Genomic DNA, 23353 nt, shown 5'->3' with positions numbered 1-23353 from the left:
ATTTAGAACTTTATAAATAAAGTGCCCAACCATAGCTTAGAGTGTCACAGAAAATAAGACTTACTTACCCCAGGACACTCATCTACATGTTTGTAGAAAGCCAAACCAGTACTGAAACGAGAATCAGTAGAGGTAATGGTAAATATAAGAGTATATCGTCGATCTGAAAAGGGAGGTAAGAGATGAATCTCTACGACCGATAACAGAGAACCTTATGAAATAGACCCCGTAGAAGGAGATCACTGCATTCAATAGGCAATACTCTCTTCACATCCCTCTGACATTCACTGCACGCTGAGAGGAAAACCGGGCTCCAACTTGCTGCGGAGCGCATATCAACGTAGAATCTAGCACAAACTTACTTCACCACCTCCCTTGGAGGCAAAGTTTGTAAAACTGATTTGTGGGTGTGGTGAGGGGTGTATTTATAGGCATTTTAAGGTTTGGGAAACTTTGCCCCTCCTGGTAGGAATGTATATCCCATACGTCACTAGCTCATGGACTCTTGTTAATTACATGAAAGAAACAAGTGATGTCTCTTTAAGCATAGTAAAAAAAAAAGTGGCTTAAATGCTTTAATTATATTGCCTGTCTTTTTTACAATCTTCTAGAGGGGCTGGAGTCCTTATTACCCCTTTACAGGATCCTGCAGTTTGTCTGAGATTTTTTTAAACTCATTTGCATCTGGTCTTTGGACACAAACAAGAAGCCCAAGTAATCATATTTAAGAGGGCATTCAAGTGATGCTTTCCTAGACTGCTGTGGAATCATAAAACTCTGCAGATTCAACTAATAAAATGGCAGTTTAAATGCTTTTAGAACCAGTTAAAGTAATTTCCATCTGTACATCATAGATATATTTAACTTAACAAAATAAAACACACAAACACACATTGGGCAAATCAGCCACATCTATTTTCCTTGGAATATATTTTTAATTCTGTAAATTAAACTTTTTTTTTTTCACACACACAAAAATGCAAAAATTATTTTATAGAATGATCTGATCAGAAAACACATCTTAATCAGTCAATATTTTTAAAGAACATTAAACACTAAATACATTTTATAAGCATAATATTGAGGTTATTCCTTGACTCTCTCTAGTCATTCAGGCTCCATGTTGACATCTGACTTTCACTACATTCCAGTGCCAAAATGTTTGCACATGTGCAGCAACTCTCCATCAGATACCTGCAGTGTAACCTAAGTTCCAAAATGGCGGCACACGTAAATAGAGGGTGATGCATGAAATGTAATTAGTGTTCAGTGTCCCTTTAACATACCCTTCCAAGGTCTGCTCCTATCTGACGGGTTAGCATTACCAAACAAAGACTGCAGTTACTGCCGCCTCCTGCAATGGCTGCTTTGTGGCGCTAATAACGATAAGTAAATACAAAAAATATTTTCTGATTATTTACATGTAGTGTATGTTTACTTTCTATTATAGTTTGTGATTTTCCCACAAACATTTGTACTTAACTAAACATTAGAAACAAAGTGGGTTTTGTTGGTCTCCTTTATCAAACATAAAATGTCAATAAGGTGCAAACACAAATCACGTAATGTAAAGAGATAGTAAAGGGATAAAAATTCAGAATGCTTTAAAAGCCTTGCACTGAATAATCCATTTATGTTGTAATAAAACTTTAAAAAAGTGTCTCTTAAATGTATACTTAAGACCTGAGTTAGTCATATTGGTCCCCCCCGTCCCCCCAAAAAACTTAAAAACAAAAAAACAAGTGAAAAAGTCAGATGGTACAGCCAATAAGTCATGCCACCCACTTCACTGACAAAGAACCTCTGCTTCAGTGGCATCTGTCAAATGAAAAGACACTGAACCAGAGTGCTGCCTAAAACCCCCCAAAAACACAAGTGTGTGTGTGTGGGGGGGTGTTAAATGCAATAGAACCCACCTGAGTCTAAAATAAATTATTTAAAAGTAAATTTAGTCAGTTTTGATACTCAGTGCAATGTTTTAACACTTTCTATTTTTAACCTTTACTATCCTTTTAATATATCAACTTTACAATCCATTATCTACTGTCCAATAGAAAAGGCACTAAAGCAGTATAGCTATCAGGGCTTGTGGTATCTATGAATTATAATACGCTATTAAAGGGGAGTTTCTGAAGTGCTACTTAAGTTTCTAATCATGTTATTAACGCAAGGCTCTTCAGACCTCAACACATATTTGTTGCCTAACAATCTGCTTCTCGTTGAGTTTTTTTTCTCTTCTATCTTCCTCTTTTCCTTCCACTTTACCGCCAAAAGGCTCCTTGCCCTGGGGACTACTCTGGATTTTTTTTTGAGTTTCAAGGGGTTGTGGGTTTCTCTGCTGCATCACAATCCCATCTCACATATGTTCACTGAAAGTATACAAAGAAAGAGGAGTTTATTGCAAGGGTCAGCAACATTTTATGAAGTAATACTTATAGAGATATAAAACAGGCTAATTCGTTGTGGTAATAGGCACTTCCTTTTTTTAACTTTATTTGTGCAGGGTCCATTACTTCACTGGCCTCTATAAGAAGACATATCTTACTTGATGCCATCAATTTTCTACAGGAACATGAGCTGGCTTTCTGTTCAGTGAATGCTAGAGAAACAAGAAGTAAATTTTTACCCATGCTCAGAAGAGGCAGAATCAAACTTAAGTTCTCGGCATGCCTGCTCCCTTATGTATTTTGGTTTCTTTTGATTAAATATATATATATATATATATTTAAATATATATATATATATATATATATATATTATGTTTATTATTTTTTTTAATTATTTTCATATCACACTTAAGAAAACAAAATAGTATTGCGCGTATTTACAAAAGCAAAGTGTTAAAGCACATATAAACTTAACTCTTTCATAATTGGGGAGCAGAACAATGACACCATTGGAACATATAACCCAAGTATAAAGGAAACCCCTTCTAGACCATAAATCTGAATTCATGACAATGAACACACGAGGATTGGTCTCACATCTTTCTGTGCATATGGCAATAAAAATCCTTGTCAATTATATAAACAATAACCACGGCTCACCTATTAATCCTAGAGAGAATTTCCTTTATGCGAATAACTAGTTTCTCATGTTGATGTGGGTTACCCTCAATCACATTGTGCAGCCTGGCCATGTACAAATCGAGATTTCCCTGTGTAGGTGTCTCCCCTGTGCCTGAAAAAAAATAAAAATGTTGTTTTATGTTAAGAGATTACATAATGTATTTTTATAATAATTGTTTCATTAATTAGGAACGGAGTAGGTGATTTTATTGATCACTGAAGTTAAAATCACCCCAACACTAGTTTGTTAGGGTTAATAGACATGCACTGATCTTGAGCAATTGGGATGCACAAGAGAGCTTTTGTGCAATGTTACATTTTGACATGATGCACAGTGGCGGACCTAATGAACAGAGGGCCCTGGTGCAAGAATTTTTTTTTGGGGCCCCCACGCCAAAAAAAAAATTTTTTACTTAAGATTCACTTGCCTGACTGATGCCCATATAATGTACTGGGTGAGGGAACTGACTGATTAGATGGGGCTGTGTTCTTAAATGTAAATTTACTAACAATATATTTGTTTAAAAAATATTACAATATAAAATATGAACAGAATTTACCAAAAAAACAACAAACAAAAAAAACCAACATAATTTATGTAAGAACTTACCTGATAAATTAATTTCTTTCATAGTGGCAAGAGTCCATGAGCTAGTGACATATGGGATATACATTGTTACCTGGAGGGGGCAAAGTTTCCCAAACCTCAAAATGCCTATAAATACACCTCCCATCTCACTCATACTTCGGTTTAACGTATAGCCAAGAAGTGAGGTGTAAAAAAGGAGTAAAAAGCATACAAAAGAGGAACTGGAAAAAATAATGTACTTTATACAAAAAAATCAAAACCACAAAAAATAGGGTGGGTCTCATGGACTCTTGCCTCTATGAAAGAAATGAATTTATCAAATTCTTACATAAATTATGTTTTCTTTCATGTAAATGGCAAGAGTCCATGAGCTAGTGACGTATGGGATATAATACCCAAGATGTGGAAGTCCATGAGTCACTAGAGAGGGAGGGATAAAATAAAAACAGCTAAATCCGCTGAGAAATTAAATCCAAAAAAATAAATTTTAAATAATTTTTTCTTAAAAATGTCAGAAAAACTCAAATCAAAAAGGCATTAGAATCAAACTGAGACAACTGCCTGAAGAACATTTCTACCAAAGGCTGTGTCCGAAGAAGCAAACACATCAAAATGGTAAAATTTAGTAAATGTATGCAAAGAAGACCAAATTGCTGCTTTGCAAATTTGATCAACTGAAGCTTCATTCTTAAAAGCCAAGAAGTGGCAACTGATCTAGAAGAATGAGATGTAATTCTCTGAGGCGGAGACTGCCCGCCTACAAATAAGCTTTGTGAATCAAAAGTTTCAACCAAGATGCCAAAGAAATGGCAGAGGCTTTCTGACCTTTCCTAGAGCCAGAAAAAATAATAAATAGACTAGAAGTCTTTCTGAAAACCTTAGTAGCCTCAACATAATATTTCAAAGCTCTTACCACATCCAAAGAATGTAAAGAACTTTCAAGAGTATTCTTAGGATTAGGACATAAAGAAGGAACAACAATTTCCCTATTGATGTTGTTAGAATTCACAACTTTAGGCAAAAATTTTAATGAAGTCCGCAAAACAGCTTTATCTTGATGGAAAATCAGATAAGGAGACTCACAAGAGAGAGAGCAGACAACTCAGAAACTCTTCTAGCAGAAGAGATAGCCAAAAGAAATAAAACTTTCCAAGAAAGTAATTTAATATCCAAATAATGCATAGGCTCAAAAGGAGGAGCCTGCAAAATTTTCAAAACCAAATTGAGACTCCAAGGAGGAGAAATAGATTTAATAACAGGTTTAATATGAATCAAAGTCTGAACAAAACAGTGAATATCAGGAAGTTTCGCAATCTTTCTATGAAATAAGACAGAAAGAGCAGAAATTTGTCCATCCAAAGTATTTGCAGACAAACCCTTATCCAAACCATCATGAAGAAACTGTAAAATCCTAGGGATTCTGAATGCCAAGAATAATTATGAGAGGAACATCAAAAAATATAGGTATTCCAAACCTGATGATAAATTTTCTTGGAAACAGACTTACGAGCCTGTATCATAGTGCTAATCACCGAGTCAGAAAAACCTCTATGACTAAGCACTAAGCATTCAATTTCCATGCCATCAAATTGAGATATTTGAGATAATGATGGAAAAACGACCCTTGAGACAGAAGGTCTGGCCTTAAAGGAAGTGGCCATGGTTGGCAACTGGACATCTTGACAAGTTCCGCTTACCAAAACCTGAGGCCAAGCTGGAGCTATCAGAAACACATAAGATTGTTCCATTATGATCTTGGAGATCACCTTTGGAAGAAGAACCAGAGGCGGAAAAATGTAAGCAGGTTGGTAAAACCAAGGAACTGCTAGAGCATCTACCATCTCCGCCTCAGGATCCTTAGACCTGGAAAGATATCTTGGAAGCTTCCTGTTCAGACACAAGGCCATCAGATCTATTTCTGGAGGCCCCAACATCTGTACCAATTGAAAAAACACATCTGGATGGAGAGACCACTCTCCCGGATGTAAAGTCTGACGACTGAGATAATCCGCTTCCCAACTGTTTACTCCTGGGATATGAATCTCAGAAATTTGGCAAGAGTTGGATCCCGCCCAAGAAAGTATTAGAGAAACTTTGTTTATTGCTGAAGGGCTGCGAGTCCCCCCTTGATGATTGACTGATGCCACTGTAGTGATATTGTCTGTCTAGAATTGAATATAAAGTTCTCTCTTCAATAAAGGCACTGAGGCCTATTTATCAAATGTCTTTTAGAACTGGTCCGACAGACATCGCTGAATGCGGAGAGCAATACGCTCTTCGTATTCAGCATTGCACCAGCAGCTTTTGTGAGCTGCTGGTGCAACACCGCCCCCTGAAGACTTGCGGCCGCCAGCAGGGGGTGTCAATCAACCCGATCGTACTCGATCGGGTTGAATTGTGGCGATCACTGTCCGCCTCATCAGAGCAGGCGGACAGGTTATGGAGCAGCGGTCTTTAGACCGCTGCTCCATAACTTGTGTTTCTGGCGAGTCTGAAGACTTGCCAGAAACACGGGCCCTCAAGCTCTGTTCGGAGCTTGATAAATGGGCCTCCGAGCCTGAAGAACTCTGAAAATAGCACAGAGTTCTAAAATATTGATTGGTAACAGCGCCTCCTGAGGTTCCCTGACCCCTTGTGCTGTCAGAGACACCCAGACAGTTCCTTTACCTGTAAAACTTGCATCTGTTGTAATCACAGTCCAGGAAGGATGAACAAAGGAGGCCCCTTGAACAATAAGGTGATGGTTTAACCACCAAGACAGAGATTGTCGAATGTTGGGACTTAAGTATATCAATTGTGATATCTGAGTATAATCCCTGCACCATTGGTGCAACATGCAAAGCTGAAGAGGTCTCATATGAAAACAAGCAAAGGGGATCGTGTCCGATGCTGCAATCATGAGACTTAAAACTTCCATGCACATAGCCACTGAAGGGAATGATAGAGACTAAAGGTTTAGACAAGCTAACACTAACTTAATTCGTCTCTTTTCTGTCAAAGAAAGAGTCATGGACACTGAATCTATCTGGAAACCTAAAAAGGTGACCTTTTTCTGAGGAATCAAGAAACTCTTTTGTAAATCGATCCTTCAACCATGTCTTTGAAGAAACAACACAAGTTGTTTTGTGTGAGATTCTGATAACTGAAAAGATTGAGCTAGTACCAAGATATTGTCCAAATAAGGATACACCGCAATACCCTGCTCTCTGATTACAGATAGAAGGGCACCGAGAACCTTTAAAAAGATTCTTTGAGCTGTCGCTAGATCAAACGGAAGAGCAACAAATTGGTAATGCTTGCCTACAAAAGAGAATCTCAGAAACCGACAGTGGTCTGGATGAATTGGAATATGAAGATAAGCGTCCTGTAAGTCTATTGTGGACATTAAATGACCTTGCTGAACAAAAGGCAAAATAGTCCTTATAATCACCATCTTGAAAGTTGGGACTCAAAAACGATTTAAGGTTTTCAGATCCAGAATTGGTCTGAATAAAACCTCCTTCTTATCTACAGGAACATATTTGAATAAAAACCCAAGCCCTGTTCTTGTGGACGAACTGGAACAATCACCCCTGAAAGCTCTAGGTCTGAAACACTTCAGAAAAGCCTGAGCCTTCACAGGGTTTGTTGGAACATGGGAAAGAAAGAATCTTTCCATGGAAGGTCTTATTCTGAAACCTATTCGATACCCCTGAGAAACAATATCCTGAATCCACTGATTTGGACAGAATCTTCCCAAATTTTAGTCTGCCCCCCACCAGTTGAACTGGATTGAGGGCCGCACCTTCATGCAGTCTTAGGGGCTGTATTTGGTTTCTTATAAGGCTTGGACCTATTCCAATTTGTGGATGGTCTCCAATTGGAACCAGAGGCCTTAGGGGAAGGAGTGTTTTTTGTTCCTTAGACTGATGAAAGGAACGAAAACGATTTCTTATGTTGAGGCAAAAAAACTCCCTTACCCCCAGTGATAGTGGAGATAATAAAATCCAATTGAGAACCAAATAAATTATTACCTTGAAAGGATAAAGATAGTAATCTAGATTTAGACACCATATCAGCATTCCATGATTTAAGCCATAAAGCTCTTCTAGATAGAAGAGCTAAAGACAAAGATTTAATATCAGTCTTAATAATATCAAATATAGCATCACAAATAAAATGATTAGCATTTTGAAGTAGAAGAACAATCCTAGTTAAATCAGGAACCGATAACTGCTGTGCTAAACTGTCCAACCAAAAAGTTGAAGCAGCAGCAACATCAGCTATAGAGATAGCAAGTCTAAGAATATAGCCTGTATGTAAATATGCCTTCCTAAGATAAGATTCAATCTTCATATCTAAAGGATCTTTAAAAGAAGTACTATTTTCCATAGGAATAGTAGTACATTTAGCAAGAGTAGAAACAGTGCCATCAACTTTAGGGACTTTCTCCCAAAGTTCTAAATTAGACACAGGTAAAGGATACCATTTTTTAAACCTAGAAGAAGGATTTAAAGAAGTACCAGGCTTAGACCATTCCCTAGTAATCATATTAGAAGCATCTGGAATAGGAAAAACTTGAGGAGCAACCTCAGAAGTCTTAAAAACAGAATTCAAACGTTTGCTATTCTTGTTATCAAGAGGACAAGATTCCTCAATACCCAAAGTAAACAATACTTCCTTTAACAAAGAACGGATATATTCCATCTTAAAAAGAAAGGAAGATTTATCAATTTCAGAGTCTAAAGTAGGATCCTCTGAGCCAGAGAAGTCCTCATTAGCAGACAATACTTCAGTATGCTGTTGGTCATTACAAACTTCATTTTACGTTTATTTGAAGGCGGAATAGCAGTCATAGCCTTCTCTATGGCTGCAGCAATATAATCTTTTATATCCCGTCTAATGTACATGATATTCCTTTAAAGGTTTAACAGTAGATACAGTATATTTGTACCTATTGAAACTTTATCAGCATGAAACAATTTCTCATAACAATTGCCACATACTTGAGCCGAAGAAGGAAGATCAGCCAATTTACAACATACACACTTAGCTTTGCTAGATTTGTTTTCAGTCAACTTGGTTCCTACAGTAACATCAGAGGCAGGATCAGTTTCAGACATCTTGAAAAATGTAACAAAAAAGAAAAAATAACAAAATATTTCAGGAATGGGAAAAAATGCTTATATGAAAAACAAAAGCAAATTTCATAGCCTTCTGTAACAAATGAAAGCAGAGAGCAAAAGAGGGAGAGACTTAATATACAACATTTTTGGCACCAAAAATGACACTAACAAAGATGACACAAATGCTGAGAAAAAAACTTTTGGCGCCAAGGTTAACAGGAAATGACACAATTCGTGTCATAACAGGCGCGACTTTGCGCCAAAAAAAAATCACATCAACAGACGCAATAAATGATGTGACTCGCGTCACAACAAACACAACCTTCGAGCCAAAAAAATTTGGGCCAAAAATGACGCAATAAATATAAGTACTTTGTGCCATCGCAAGCCTAATTTGCCCGCGAAAATTTGAAGAAACAAGTTACAACTAGCTGAAACCTCAGATAAGTAAAAAATATACTAAATTTCTCTCAAACATAATTTTCCATGCTGAAACTGTTAGACTGCAAAGTGAAATATACATAGACCTGACTCATGGCAAATATATGCAATATATATTTAAAACTTTAAAAATATAACGTGCCAAACATAGCTAAGAGTGTCTTAAAAAAAGATATATACTTACCTGAAGACACCCATCCACATATAGCAGACAGCCAAACCAGTACTGAAACATATCAGCAGAGGTAATGGTAGAGAAGTATAATGTCGATCTGTAAAGGGAGGTGGCAGATGAATCCCCACTACCGAATTTACAGAGAGCCTAAGAATAGATTTCCCATAGGTGAAAACATGGCATCATCAGGCAAATACTACCTTCACATCCCTCAGACAAACACTGTACTTTGAGAGGAACTGGGCTTCAAAATGCTTAGAAGCGCCTTTCACAGAAGAAATCAAGCACAAATTTTCACCATCCTCCAACGAAGGCAAAGTTTGTAAAACTGAAGTATGAGTGAGGTGGGAGGTGTATGTATAGGCATTTTGAGGTTTGGGAAACCTTGCCCCCTCCAGGTAGGAATGTATATTCCATACATCACTAGCTCATGGACTCTTGCCACTTATATGAAAGAAAATACATTTTTCACATTTGCAAAAAAATAATCAACAAAAACAAAAAATAAAAAAAATTACTAACATCTATTATTCCTCCCAGTATAAGGTGAAGGAAATGTATATTGTAAACTGGTTTGTAAACAAACAGGGTAGAGGATTGACGAAAATCCTTAGTCGCCTACAGGTAGAATTTTAGAGCATGCACAACATCCAAGTTGTGCAACAATTGTTCCTTATGAGAAGAAGGATTAGGACAGAGAGAAGGAACAACAATTTCCTGATAAATATTTCTATCCAAAACCACTTTAGGTAGAAAACCCAACTTAGTACAAAGAACCGCCTTATCAGCATGAAAGATAAGATAAGGCGAATCACACTGCAAGGCTGAAAGTTCAGAGACTCTCCGAGCAGACGAAATAGCAATAAGAAACAAAACCTTCCAAGAGAACAACTTAATGTCTATGGAATGCAATGGGTCAAACGGAGCCTGCTGCAAAACTTTAAGAACAAGGTTAAGGCTCCAAGGAGGAGCAACAGACTTAAAGGGACATAATACTCATATGCTAAATCACTTGAAACTGATGCAGAATAACTGTAAAAAGCTGCAGGTAAAAAAAAAAATGAAGAAATGAACAGCAGCCAATCAGCATCAGCAGTGCTGAGGTCATGAACTCTTTTACTGTGATCTCATGAGATTTGACTTAACTCTCATGAGAATTCATAGTAAACTTCCTTTACCTGATTGGTGAACTAAGATGAGAGTGCACGAGGCTCATCCTTTCAGCTGTCCCAGGACAGACATACTAATATGCTGCTTAGAAATCCTTTACAATGGGATGTGGCTACTGAGAAACTTTTGAGGTAAAATATCTTTCTTTTTTACATAGAGATGTACAGGTGATATTTTCTAGTCAGCTTTTTACATCTATGCTGCATCACTTTCAAGTGTTTAAACATTTGGGTATTATGGCCCTTTAAACACAGGCCTGATTCTTACCAGGACCTGACAAAAGGATTGAACATCTGGTACGTCCGACAAAATAGATAAAAGCAGAAATCTGACCCTTCAGAGAACTGACTGACAATCCCTTCTCCAGACCTTCCTGGAGAAAAGACAAAATCCTAGGAATCCTAACCCTACTCCAAGAGTGGCTTTTGGATTCACACCAATAAAAGGTATTTACGCCATACCTTATGATAAATCTTTCTAGCAACAGGCTTGCGAGCCTGAATCATAGTCTCAAAACCATGCTTAGACAGAACTAAGCGTTCTATCTCCAAGTAGTCAGCTTTAGAGAAACGAGATTTGGATGAAGGAACGGACCCTTAGTGAGAAGGTCCTTCCTCAGAGAAAGCCTCCAAGGTGGAAGAGATTACATCTTTACCAGGTCTGCATACCAGATCCTGTGAGGCCATGTAGGAGCTATTAGAATAACCAACACGCCCTTCTGTTTGATATGAGGAATTACTCGTGGAAGGAGAGCAAACAGAGGAAACAGATATGCCAGACTGAAATCCCAAGGAACCGCCAGAGCATCTATTAGGGCGGCCTGCGGATCCCTTGACCTTGAATCGTACCCTGGAATCTTGACGTTCTGCCGAGACGCCATCAGATCCATTTGAGGGATAACCTGGAGAACACCTCCGGATGGAGAACCCACTCCTCGGGATGAAATGTCTGTCTGTTCAGGAAATCCGCTTCCCAGTTGTCCACACCTGTAATGTGGATGGCAGAGAAACAGCAATCGTGAGCTTTCGCCCACTGAATAATCCGAGCCACCTCCTTCATAGCTAACGAACTCCAAGTTCCTCCCTGATGGGTGATGTAAGCCACTGAGGTGATATTGTCCGACTGGAACCTGATAAACTGGGCTAAGGACAACTGAGGCCAAGCCATCAGAGCATTGTAAATCGCTCTCAACCCCAATATATTTATGGTGATAGCAGACTCCTCCCGAGTCCATAGTCCCTACGCCTTTAAAGAGTCCCAGACTGCTCCCCAACCAGGCAGGCTGGCATCCGTGGTTACAATCACCCAGGAAGGTCTCCGGAAGTAGGTGCCCCGAGACAGATGCTCCTGAGAGAGCCACCACGGGAGAGAGTCTCTTGTCGACTGATCTAGATCTAGTCTCTGAGAAAGATCCAAATGGTCCCCGTTCCACTGACTGAGCATGCATAACTGCAGAGCTCTCAAATGGAATCGAGCAAAGGGAATGATGTCCATGGAAGTGACCATCAGACCAATTACCTCCATACATTGAGCCACTGATGGCCGAACAGTAGACTGCAGAGAGAGGAGAGAATTTTGGGTTTTCTGACCTCCATCAGGGATGATGCACACAACACACACAATGCAGAAGTTACACACAGGTACAATACCTTCAGGATGTTCCCCTTCTGACTGGGTCAAACCCTGCAAAGGTTGCCTGTGTATGAGTGAGGGCATGGCGTGCTACCTCTATGGAGAGGAGGAAGTAACCGGGACACCAACAGTCAGAGTCTGCTGCCAGACAGGGAGGTGTAGCTGCTAGTCTCTAGCTAGCGCCCCTCTTCCTTGCTGGACTCCATGCTGTGGCACAGTCAGTCAGTCTCCCTCCCTTGACACCAAGTTCCGGTTGCACAACCGCTGCTTCCCTGACTGTCACCTGCCTCCTGAATGTCAGCTCACGGCCTGGACACACTGACATGCTTCTTCCTCTCTCCTTCTTGACTCCAGACTGGAGAGCCACACTGCACAGAATGCAATCCACTTCACACATGTGACACGTGCCTGCCGGGCTCAGCTTCCCACTGTATGCACTGAAGCCAGGGAGTATCAGCTGTTCTGAAAGCCCGCGCTGCCTGCAGATAATGATTCACTGTATACCGCTAACTGACTACACATGCAAAAGTCGGAAACCAAAAAATAAAAAATGTTTCGTTTGTGCTGACACTGGGGCCCCAGACCTCCAGGGCCCAGTTGCAACCTCTGCATCACCCATAATTCCGCCCCTGATGATGCAGCATCGCAAATGGCGACTGCAGCGAGACAGGTTAACTACTACACTCTGCAATCTTGATAAATTTTCCTTTAGAAATAATTATAATCCAATGTATGCCAAAATGATGAGGTCACATAAGGGGACAGCAATTTTGTGAAGAAACTCCAGACCTTCAAATATACCAATTACACAAAGGGGTGAATATGTGAAAACATAAAAATGGAAAACTATTAAAAACGTTACATATCCTAAAGTATGGCTCGCTAAAAGGTTTAACTGTCATCACCGATTCTATCCAATAACATCTCTTCTATTAGGACACACATTTTTCATATAATTCATTAATGTTGCATAATTAAATCAGTAGTACAGTGCCCCCTAATGGTACAAAAAGAAGACTGTAAGAGCACAATATGAAGTAAGCAAAATTGTGCAAATAATCAATAAAGATATAGTCCATAGATGACCAATTGATCTTGTTGAGGAAGGCCTGATTCTTATGGTAAACATCCAAAAGAAAAGAGAGCAAAATATTGAAGACTGTAAGGTACCAGAAAATGGCACTCCATTTGCAAGGGTACTCATACAGAGGTCCAGATATGCTTATAATATATTTATTAATAAAAGCACAAAGACATATACACAGACTACTAATCATATGGACATATAGACAATAGCAAGCTGTGGCTGCTTCGGCTGAACATAACATTCTGCATTGTGTGCAATGAAAGCCACGATAGCGGTAATGCATGAAGTCCAGTCCCACAAATGTTAAATTGTCCGTGAAGTCCTATGAAACAATCTACAACAAACAATATGAACATTTGGAGGAAGGAAGCAGGTACATTAAAAAGGGACACTGTCGTATTTTTTTTCCATTTATTGTGTCCCCAATGACTTGTAATACCAGCAGCATAGCTGAAAACGTATTGGAAATTGTTCCTTATATTTCCAATTGTAATAGCTGGTATTGCTCCTTGGAAAAAAAAACACACATAATGAAAAGGTCAGTGCCTATGTATTGTACTGTGTGCATATAGAGAAATAAAATGAGACATTTGTGCATGGATAAAGAGATAAGATAAGTATCTCTGCTCTTCATTTGAATTGGCCTGCTTTTGAGAATAATGTTGGTGGCTTCAACAGTAAAACCAGCTATGTCAAATTTAAAAAAAAAAAAAAAAAAAAAAAAGACAATCCGAAATAAGCAATTTCCCATGCATTTAATACAATGCAGCTGATGTAACAAGTCACTGGAAACACATTAAAGGGAAACAATGTTTACAAAACAGCACCCCTTAAAGGGACATGAAACACAACATTTTTCTGTCATGATTTAAAGGGACAGTCTACAACAGAATTGTTATTGTTTTAAAAGATAGATAATCCCTTTATTACCCATACCCTAGTTTTGCATAACCAACACAGTTATATTAATATACTTTTTACCTCTGTAATTACCTTGTATCTAAGAACCTTCTTCCAGCCCCCTGATCACATGACTGTGACTGTTTATTATCTATTGCAGTGCTTTCCAAACTGTGTGCCGTTACACAGTGTGTCGGTGTGTCCCTGAATCAGCACAAATTTTTTTGAATTTAAATTTTTTTGGTTTCCGACTTTCTACCTGCCTGCTATGCATATCACATGATTGATACCTAGTGGTTCACAGATCATCTTAAACTATTGGTGCAGCTCAGTGGGAACTGAAACTATTCCCATTGTCGGCTTATTGGCTCCGAAATACACGTGTAGTCTCTTCAATCGGCTCATGACTGCATGTGTAGTCAGTGAGTGGTACAACAGTGAGTTTGCAGAGCGGGCAGTAGTCAGTCGGACTCCCAGAGCTCTGAGGGCGGCAGCTTAAACGCTGAGCTTAAAGTGAATGTAAAGTCAGCCTCTCCCAGGAACGCCACAGTAATCGTCATTAAAAAAATAGATGAACTTTAATTCATCATTTTCAAAGCATTACTTTGTTTTTCCTGAAATTTACCTTATTAGCCTCTCGTTTTCAGTAATATTCCTCTGCCCGCCATCTTTGCTGTATGAGTGACAGATTCTGATCATTGCTCTAGTCTAATCATTGATTCCCCCGGGGGGGGGGGACAAACCCCTTTTTTGCTACATCACTTGCTTCTACTGCGCATGCGGTACAGCAGAAATCTTCTACTCAGCTTAGACGCGCTTTCACGGGTTGCACATGTGCTATATAAAAATTGATTTTAATACTTGCAAGGGGATTTCTTTTATGAAAATCTAAGGAGCTCAAAAATATGCAGTTGTGCTTGATGCCACGATGGTATTCAATGAATGTATTCATTCATTGAATACTATGTAGCTAGTCAACATTATCGCCTTTCAACGCATGCGCTGTTGATTAAGTCCACGGGAGCGCGATTGGAGACTATGTATAGAACGAGTGGGGCCGCTTTATACGTCACACTGAGGAGAAGTAGGAAGTAGCAGCTGGGAGGAGTTGGGCTTGTAAACGGCAGCAAATTGGTGAGATAAATATATAAATAAGCATTTATTTTTTATAAAAAGAAAAGTGGCGGTTTATCTCATAGACACATTTGGAATAATTATGAGGCATAAAAACAATGAAAATTGACATTTACTTTAAGTCAGAGTTTTTTTTTTTTGTTGCAGCTAGCTCCCAGTAGTGCATTGCTGCTCCTGCTCTTGATATATGGATAGGAAGTGGAAGCTTAAAAATGCTTGATGATGAAATGCGAGTGTCTTTATCTAATATTCCATCAAATATTCAGAAACTGTGTTTATCCTATCAACCTCATACATCCCATTAAAATAGAAAGTAGCTATTGGTGTTATTAAACGTTTTTTTAATTCTTGCACATACATGTTAGTTATTATATAATTTATGTATGTGTCCATATCTCTTAAAACAAGTTAATTTAACCTCCTGTTTGCTAGTACAACTGAATTACTGTGTCGCAAAATGATATAGGTCTAAAAAGTGTGTCACATTGTATTGTGCTAAATCTTAAATAACCCCCGGTGCCTGAACACAGTGTTATCTATATGGCTCACGTGTACTTTCTGTCTCTTTGTGTTGAAAAGAGATTTAAAAAGCATGTGATAAGAGACAGCCCTCAAAGGCTTAGAAATTAGCATATGAGTCTGCCTAGGTTTAGTTTCAACTAAGAATACAAAGAGAGGGGACTTCCGGTAGGCGGCTCACCAAGCTGGCCACAGGTTCACAAGGCTCTGTGACTGAAATCTGCTTTTGAGTGCTTTGTGGTAGAATCTTCAGCCATCCATACCTCCCTTGGCAATTATTGTGCCCGGGAAACTTTTAGGATCAGGACATTACATCAGGCATTGAAAAGTGAGAATTAGTTCTTGCACCTGCAGACGTGCACACTTTGATAAATAAGATGGCGCACATTGCGGAGGCCCTAATAGACGTTTTTACACCAATATTGGATTCCCTAGCAGCTGCTATGGGGGAACTTATCTGCGAAGTGCAGGGGCTCAATTTCCCCGAGCACCCTAATACAGTTTCCACATGCCTAATTACTTCTCAGCAGAATTCACCAACTATTCTAAAAGAAGGCGCCCTGGATAGCGGTGTCACGGAGGGGATGGAGGGGTCACACTGTCCTATCTCTCTACCCCAAACAAACCACCTGGTCACGATGGAGCTGGAGACAGTGAGTGCCTTAAAGGTTCCCCATACATTGATCTACCCTAGACTTACCGCTATAGAACCGCTACAGACTACAAGACTACTGACACTCTGTGGAGGTGGGAGCGCTGGCGGCCCCACACTCTGTGGTCCAAATCTTTTTCAGTTTGACGCCGCAACCTCCGTGCCGACCGATGCACTGTGTGTGCTGGGAGAGGACTGCAGCTCCGTGACCCACGTTACACAGTGGAGCAGACGGGCTGCAGCTGTAATTGCCCCACCGCAGGAAACCATTTTACAGAAAGTCCTGAAGTCAGACTCGAGTGGTGGCGGCTACTCTCTTGTCAAAACGCTGTATCTAATTCCCGCTGCAGAGCAGACCCCCCTGCAAAAAAACTGCTTCTCTCTGAGGCATGTATACCATGCTCCACTTCGTATGGGGGTCGGATAATCAGTTTATGGTTGCGGCCATATATATAACAGCTGACTGTGTAGCGGAACACTACATGGACTGGTGCCTTCGCCCAGCTTTTGTGTAACTGTGAAACACCCAGCACCTTTAAGTATCTGGAGGCATCTGTCCAGCTCCTGTAAATTTGCAATTTCAGCGGTTGTATTACTTTGTTTTTTAGCTCGGTCTATAGTATATGTTGGTCTTACTACATGTATGCCTATTACTAATCGTTTTGCTGCACTGACTCTCCTTCAGTATACCATCTGGGCAGTACATTTCATTAGCAGCAATGTGCTCTCATACCAACTAGCTTAGATACCACTATAACATATATAACGTCTATAAATTAACCCAATCCTGTGAGAATGTTGGTTGGATACTGTGTTATGCTGTTGTATATTTGGTTTGTTATAGTTTGTAGACCTACTTTTGTTCCCCAGATGACAAAACCTGAAACACTGCACTCATTACGAGCAGAGTTAGACAATTCAAATATATTCCTGCAGGTTTGAGAATCCTCAAGCTCTATATGTAATTCCGTAGAAAAGGCTACTTATTAGTTCCATTACTCTGCTAAACTCTTTTTACAGATAACTCATGTATACCCTGGCTACCCCCAGTAAGGCGGTCGATTGCCCGCATTGTAAACCACTTACAGCACAATCTATACACGACAGTCGCAAACCACTTACGTTGTAACTTAGCCTTGCCCATATCTCCTAGCAAAGATCTATTTGGGCTGTTAATTTAGACATCGCCAATATTATCTTCCTCAGACACATCTAGGAAGCTATAACATCCCTGCAAATGCCCACTCAAGCAGTAAGATATTAAGGCTATTTCATTCTGAAGAGCTAGGGCCCTCACGTGTTATACTATACATATGATTCTTCTCATTTAAGTGCTGGTCCACTGATTATTGGAGATTAAGTGCCAGACAGTATTACTCATTAACAGAATCAGACATGCCTCTCTATGAGAGCTATTATTAACTGAGCTTTGGCAAGCCTACTGATTAATTAAAAGCATAAGCATATTTATCTTATATTGTTGGATAGCATACAATGTCAATCAGTCTCTATGTGTATTTAAAGGGGAAATGTTTATGAAGGAAAATTATCAGACAGTATAACGCATCGACAGATCTAGACACTCTTCCCTATGGGAGCGGTTATTAATTGAGCCTTTGGCAAGCACACGGATTAACTAAATACATAAGCTTGTTTATCTTGTCTTACTTAGTAGCATATATTGTCACGCAATTTACATATATATAATTATCACAGGGGATGGCCTATTTCTGATCGTTTTGAGTCAGTTGGGGTGGTGTTTAGATTAGGTGTTTACTTAGGTCAAGTTGTTTAGTTCATTGTTATATATTAAAAATAAGAAACATGTATAATACATGAACTGGTATTGCCAGCTGAATAATGCTTGTCTTACTAGGACTTCTATATTTTAGGCATTGCAATGGACTATTGAACTATAATTTCCATCTATGTAAGAAAATATTTGTCAAACTTGGATTGTATGTTTGTATTTTATGTTAAATTAGATTTAGGTTGGTTTAAGTGTTTACAAAAATAATAAAACCCCAACACCATGGTGCAAGGGAGTACAAATGCTAGAACGTCTTCTAACTTATATACATCTCTGGCATTTTCCAAAACGAGTGTGAGCACTGTGTTCTACTATATTCGGTAAAAATACGTTAGTGTATACCATATTGCCTTGTCTATCTTATACTACCGTATTGCACCCTGCGTGGCGCATCATGGATATGCATTATATCATTGTCCCATGTGTTGGTTATAAATAAAAAAAAAAAAAAAAAAAAAGAATACAAAGAGAAAAAAGCTAAATTTGGTGATAAAAGTAAATTGGAAAGTTGATTAAAATGACAAGTCCTATCTGAATAATGAAAGTTTAATTTTGACTAGACTGTCCCTTTAAGTAGAACATACAATTTTAAATAACTTTCCACTTTACTTCAGTTATCAAATTTGCTTCATTCTCTTGGTAGGCTTTGTTGAGGGAGCAGCAATACACTACTGGTTTCTAACTGAACACATGGGTGAGGCAATGACAATTGGTATATATATGCAGCCACCAATCAGCAGTTAAAACCTAGATTTGATGCTCCTGAGCTTTCCTAGATCAACCTTTCCGCAAAGGATAACAAGAAAAGGAAGCAAATTAAATATAAGTTAATTGGAAAGTTGTTTAAAATTTTATGTTCTACCTAAATTATGGAAGAACATTTTGGGGTTTCATGTCCCTTTAACTGGACTTAAATGTGATGTAATTTGGAATAGAACACACAGGTTAGTAATCATTTTAATAAGGTAAGCACAGAGAGTACTACAATAATTAATCTCAAGATTTCAGTTGCACCCTCAGGCATTATGATTATCACATTATTTTCTGTTGTATTCACAGATATTATTTATTTAAAATTTCTAGATAAAATTTATAGTTGTGCATTTTATATGTAGCAAAAACTTAAATTATGCTTACCTGATCATTTTCTTTTCTTCTGACGGGAAGAGTTCACAGCTGCATTCATTACTTTTGGGAAAACAATACCCAAGCTATAGAGGACACTGAATGCAAAACGGGCGGATACAAAAGGTGGCCCCTTCTGAGGGCACCACAGCCTAAAACCCAAAACTCACGACAGAAAAAACTGCTTCACTAGAAGCCAAAGGACAAAAAGAGAAAAGGCCGAGATAACTGCCCAACAGTTAAAACCAGCAAGGCCCTTGCTAGAGACCGCTCAGGTTATTAGACTCTACAGAGCCAAAAGCCTCTGAGGAGATGAAGTCCCGCAGGCATGTAGCCCACAAGAATAAACTCAACCCTGATCAAAAGAAAGGGGGAACATCCACATTCCCCCAGCAGGGAAGAAAAGAGACTCAGCTAAACGAGTCCGAAAGGACCCTCAGAACCCAAAGGGACTAGGACCAAGAGAAGGAACTCCAAGAAAGTGAACCAGGAGGAACAGGGCACCTATGAAAAGACCCTGCCGACCCAGCAAAGCGAGGACTTGTAAAGCCCCCTCTACCACAAACAAAGGATCAAGAAATGTCCTGAGAACTTAACAGAGTGCTCACTCGCACCCAGAATAGAGCAACCGAAAGACAACCTGTCCCCAGTAGCCGCTGAAAAACAGCATCAGATATCTGAATATGCTCCTTCAAGCCATAGGCTTCCTGCTACAAATAAGGACTTATAGACCACAGTTCGCCACCCTAGCTATAAAACTGCACAGGACCTTCTCAAAAAGGGACAGGAAAGGAAGGAACCAAACCCAGCCGAGGAGGGATCCACTGCAAAGCCTTTCTTTAAAAGAACCAGGAGCTTTAGCTGACCACAAGCTCTCTATCTTAAGAAGGTTCACAATAACTGTGATACGTGGCTAAGATCAACAGATAAGACAGATCCCTGACTCTCGCTCCGGCAATGGACCCAGCACCAAAGTGACTGATAATGTCCGAAAGTACCTAGATCATCAGGACCTGCAGGAAGGAAAAAGAGAGGGATCCAGCCCCCCCAAAGAGCTTGGGACAAACAAAGAGAGGACAAACAGACCCGGGCACCCGAAAACTCGGAGCCGGCTTAAATATTTCATAACCCCTGAGGAACCACTAGGTTACCCCATCCGGAGTAGACTTTGCACCAGAGGCGATGCAATCACAGTCATATCCAAGACACATTGGACACTGAACTTTCACTAAATGTCCCATACACAGAGAGCTTAGGACACCCATAGCGGGATACAACTCCCAACAAAGCATGGTAGACAATGGTGAAGCCACGCAGCCACTCTGGAAGGCCATAAGACTCTAGGGACAATTTCCACTAAGTCCAAAGACTAAGTAACGTATGAGAAAATAGAAAACTCTGCTTAGGTATGCTAGCTGTCACCAGAATCACAAGACGGATGAGAAAACAGGAGCTTTACCTGGGTTCAAGTCCACAACCTCCTGCTTCAGGTGCGGTGGGGCTAACCACTACGCCACATCTCCCTTAGAAACTGGGTAGAGAAGCTAACAAAAGTCTCCAAGATCCTCAGGATGCACTTCCCTGGCACCCCTACAGCTCGAGGATTGAAGAAGGAGCATGTATCCTAGCCCCTGGCAGGAGAAAACTCACAAACGCCTAAGTAGGGGTGGCACAGGAAAGATGGGAAACAATCTAATCTGTACATCTCCTAAAAATATGGGAGCAGACAAGATCACGGAAGTAGAATAACCAAAAGGCTTTAACTTCCAGAAACAGATAACCCGAAGCAAACCCCAAGGAAGTGGACAAAAAGACTTCTCAACCTCAACCGTACGGAAGAGAGACGTCAAAGAACACAGGTTTCAAGAGGAGAATCTCAAAACAGAAGACTAGGGAAATCGCCCAGATTGATCCCTAGTAGGAACCACTCTGGACCCCCGCCCACGAGAAACAGGACAGTGAGGACTGAGTACAATTCCCTGATGGCCCACCCAAAGGCAGAACGAGAACCAGCCTGACGTTTGGGACGAAGGCTTCCTCTACCATGTTTTAGCCCTGAAGGGGCAGAGCTTTAAAAAATTTATGGAACGCATGGAAGATTCACTTCACGAAAAACTCTTAGCAAAAAGCAAAGATTATTCGATCTGAAGAGACACTAAGAATAATATACTCCTCATCCGAGAGAGCAACTCACCACCCAGCCAGGTCAGCCGGTTACACCGGCACCACGTGGATGATATTGACCATAAGGAACAGAATATAGCGCCCTATCAGGACCAGCCTGCTACATAGGGCACTCCAAACTGAACCAAGCCACAGAAAATTTGAGACCCCACGAGGACTCGATAAAAGGATTTAAAGACTTACAAAGAAAGTTTATCTAAAATAAACTAAAAGAGAAGCGCAAATTTAGCTATATATTAGTAAATTATCTAGTGCTAAAATATCCCAAGTAACACAAAAATATAAAAAAAAACATTTAAAAACCAAATATTGGTATTATACCCAATATTAAACAAATAATAGAAATACAATTCATACCTGAAATACATACATATTAAAACATCAATGAAATAAATAGTATAAATTGATAAATTTAAATACGTATAAATAATAATCATAGAATTTCATTGAATCCAGGCTCCAGAATGTGTTGCTGCTCCTCTTGAAAGGGTAAATCCGGTTAACCCAGAGACATTTAATGGATACAGTAAAAGGAGAGAAGCGCAGACACGGTTCAAGTGTAGTGTCAAATTTATTAATGGTTGCACACGCTAAGTATATACTCACAAAAGAGATAAATAAAACGAGCACATCTAGTCATGTAAACTCCGTTGTTCACAGGGTGATTTCCAGCTGATGTTCAGTAAGTGCAGTGTGGATGCGTGTACACGACACAGTTCACAATGCTGTTCGTAGTTACAGATTGCCAGCACCCGGGAAACCAATGTGGGACAACACTCATACACACCCTCGGCTTAGAACCAATGGAAAACCTCACAGCAGTGTGCGTAACACCGGAGGACCATACGGCAGCCTCACTGGGTCAAAAATATTGCAAATACAAAGGTCCGCTCTGCGCGTTTCGTCCCTAGCGATGGGACTTTCTCTAGGGACGAAACACGTAGAACGGACTACCCTCCATAAGAGACTATATAAAAATCTTCCGACACTACTCTGACAATCTCTTGTGACGAAAGGCAAAGAATGACTGGGGGATGAGGGAAGTGGGGGAGGTATTTAAGCCTTTGGCTGGGGCATCTTTGCCTCCTCCTGGTAGCCAGGTTCTGAATTCCCAAAAGTAATGAATGCAGCTGTGGACTCTTCCGGTTTAAGAAGAAAACATTTGTGTTTTCAAAACAGGATATTTTAAAATACGTTTTTGTTGTTGCTTTTCAGGGTTAAATTGATATGAAACAGTTGGTTTCATTGTTGTAATAAAAAAATCATTGCAATATATATTATTCATATATTGAAATGTATTTTACCTTTTTATCATTTTAACTTCATTTCTGCAGTGTCTATTACTTCCTGTCACAGACCTACAAAGAGGCTGTGGTCTCTACAGGAAGCTTGTTTAGCATGATGTCATAAAACTTCCAGAGTTGGTTTGGTATTAAGTGAACAGACTAGATAAGCAGGAAGTCACATTTGCTCGTGCTCAGAACTGGCAGAATGAAACCTAAGTTTAAAAAATGTTTCACTCTTTTCACACTGAGAATTTCTAAGTGCTAATTTTGCAAGAAAACAAGTCAGTTGTTTGCTGTTTTTTAAACAATCTGTTTCTTTTTATGTTTACTTTTTTTTTTATTGTATTTTTTTTGAGATTATAAAATATACAAATGAATGCAGGGTTATGATACAAATTTAAACTTGAGCATATAAGAGCATTCTTGCGTAGCAAGGAATAGAGTCCATCCTGTATACAAGAGTTTTGGTATTAAAA

General features: G+C 39.5%; 1 protein-coding gene across 2 annotated transcripts in view; it reads right to left on the bottom strand.

Moving 5' to 3' along the window:
• Positions 1 to 915: 915 nt before the first annotated feature.
• The window catches only part of HMG20B (high mobility group 20B), a 153206-nt gene continuing 130768 nt past the window's right edge, over positions 916 to 23353 (bottom strand). The window contains exons 9-11 of one of the 2 annotated variants that reach the window (XM_053703119.1): positions 3048 to 3180; positions 2546 to 2599; positions 916 to 2369 (exon numbers count right to left, since the gene is read on the bottom strand). In XM_053703119.1, the coding sequence (XP_053559094.1) occupies positions 2590 to 2599; positions 3048 to 3180 (143 nt within the window). In that variant the 3' untranslated portion in view covers positions 916 to 2369; positions 2546 to 2589. The remainder of the gene's footprint in view (positions 2370 to 2545; positions 2600 to 3047; positions 3181 to 23353) is intronic. The other variant, XM_053703118.1, reaches the window with a different exon arrangement.

This window comes from Bombina bombina, chromosome 2 (genome assembly GCF_027579735.1).
Source record: "Bombina bombina isolate aBomBom1 chromosome 2, aBomBom1.pri, whole genome shotgun sequence".
Classification (NCBI taxonomy): Eukaryota; Metazoa; Chordata; class Amphibia; order Anura; family Bombinatoridae; genus Bombina; species Bombina bombina.
This window is presented reverse-complemented; position numbering and strand designations above follow the sequence as displayed.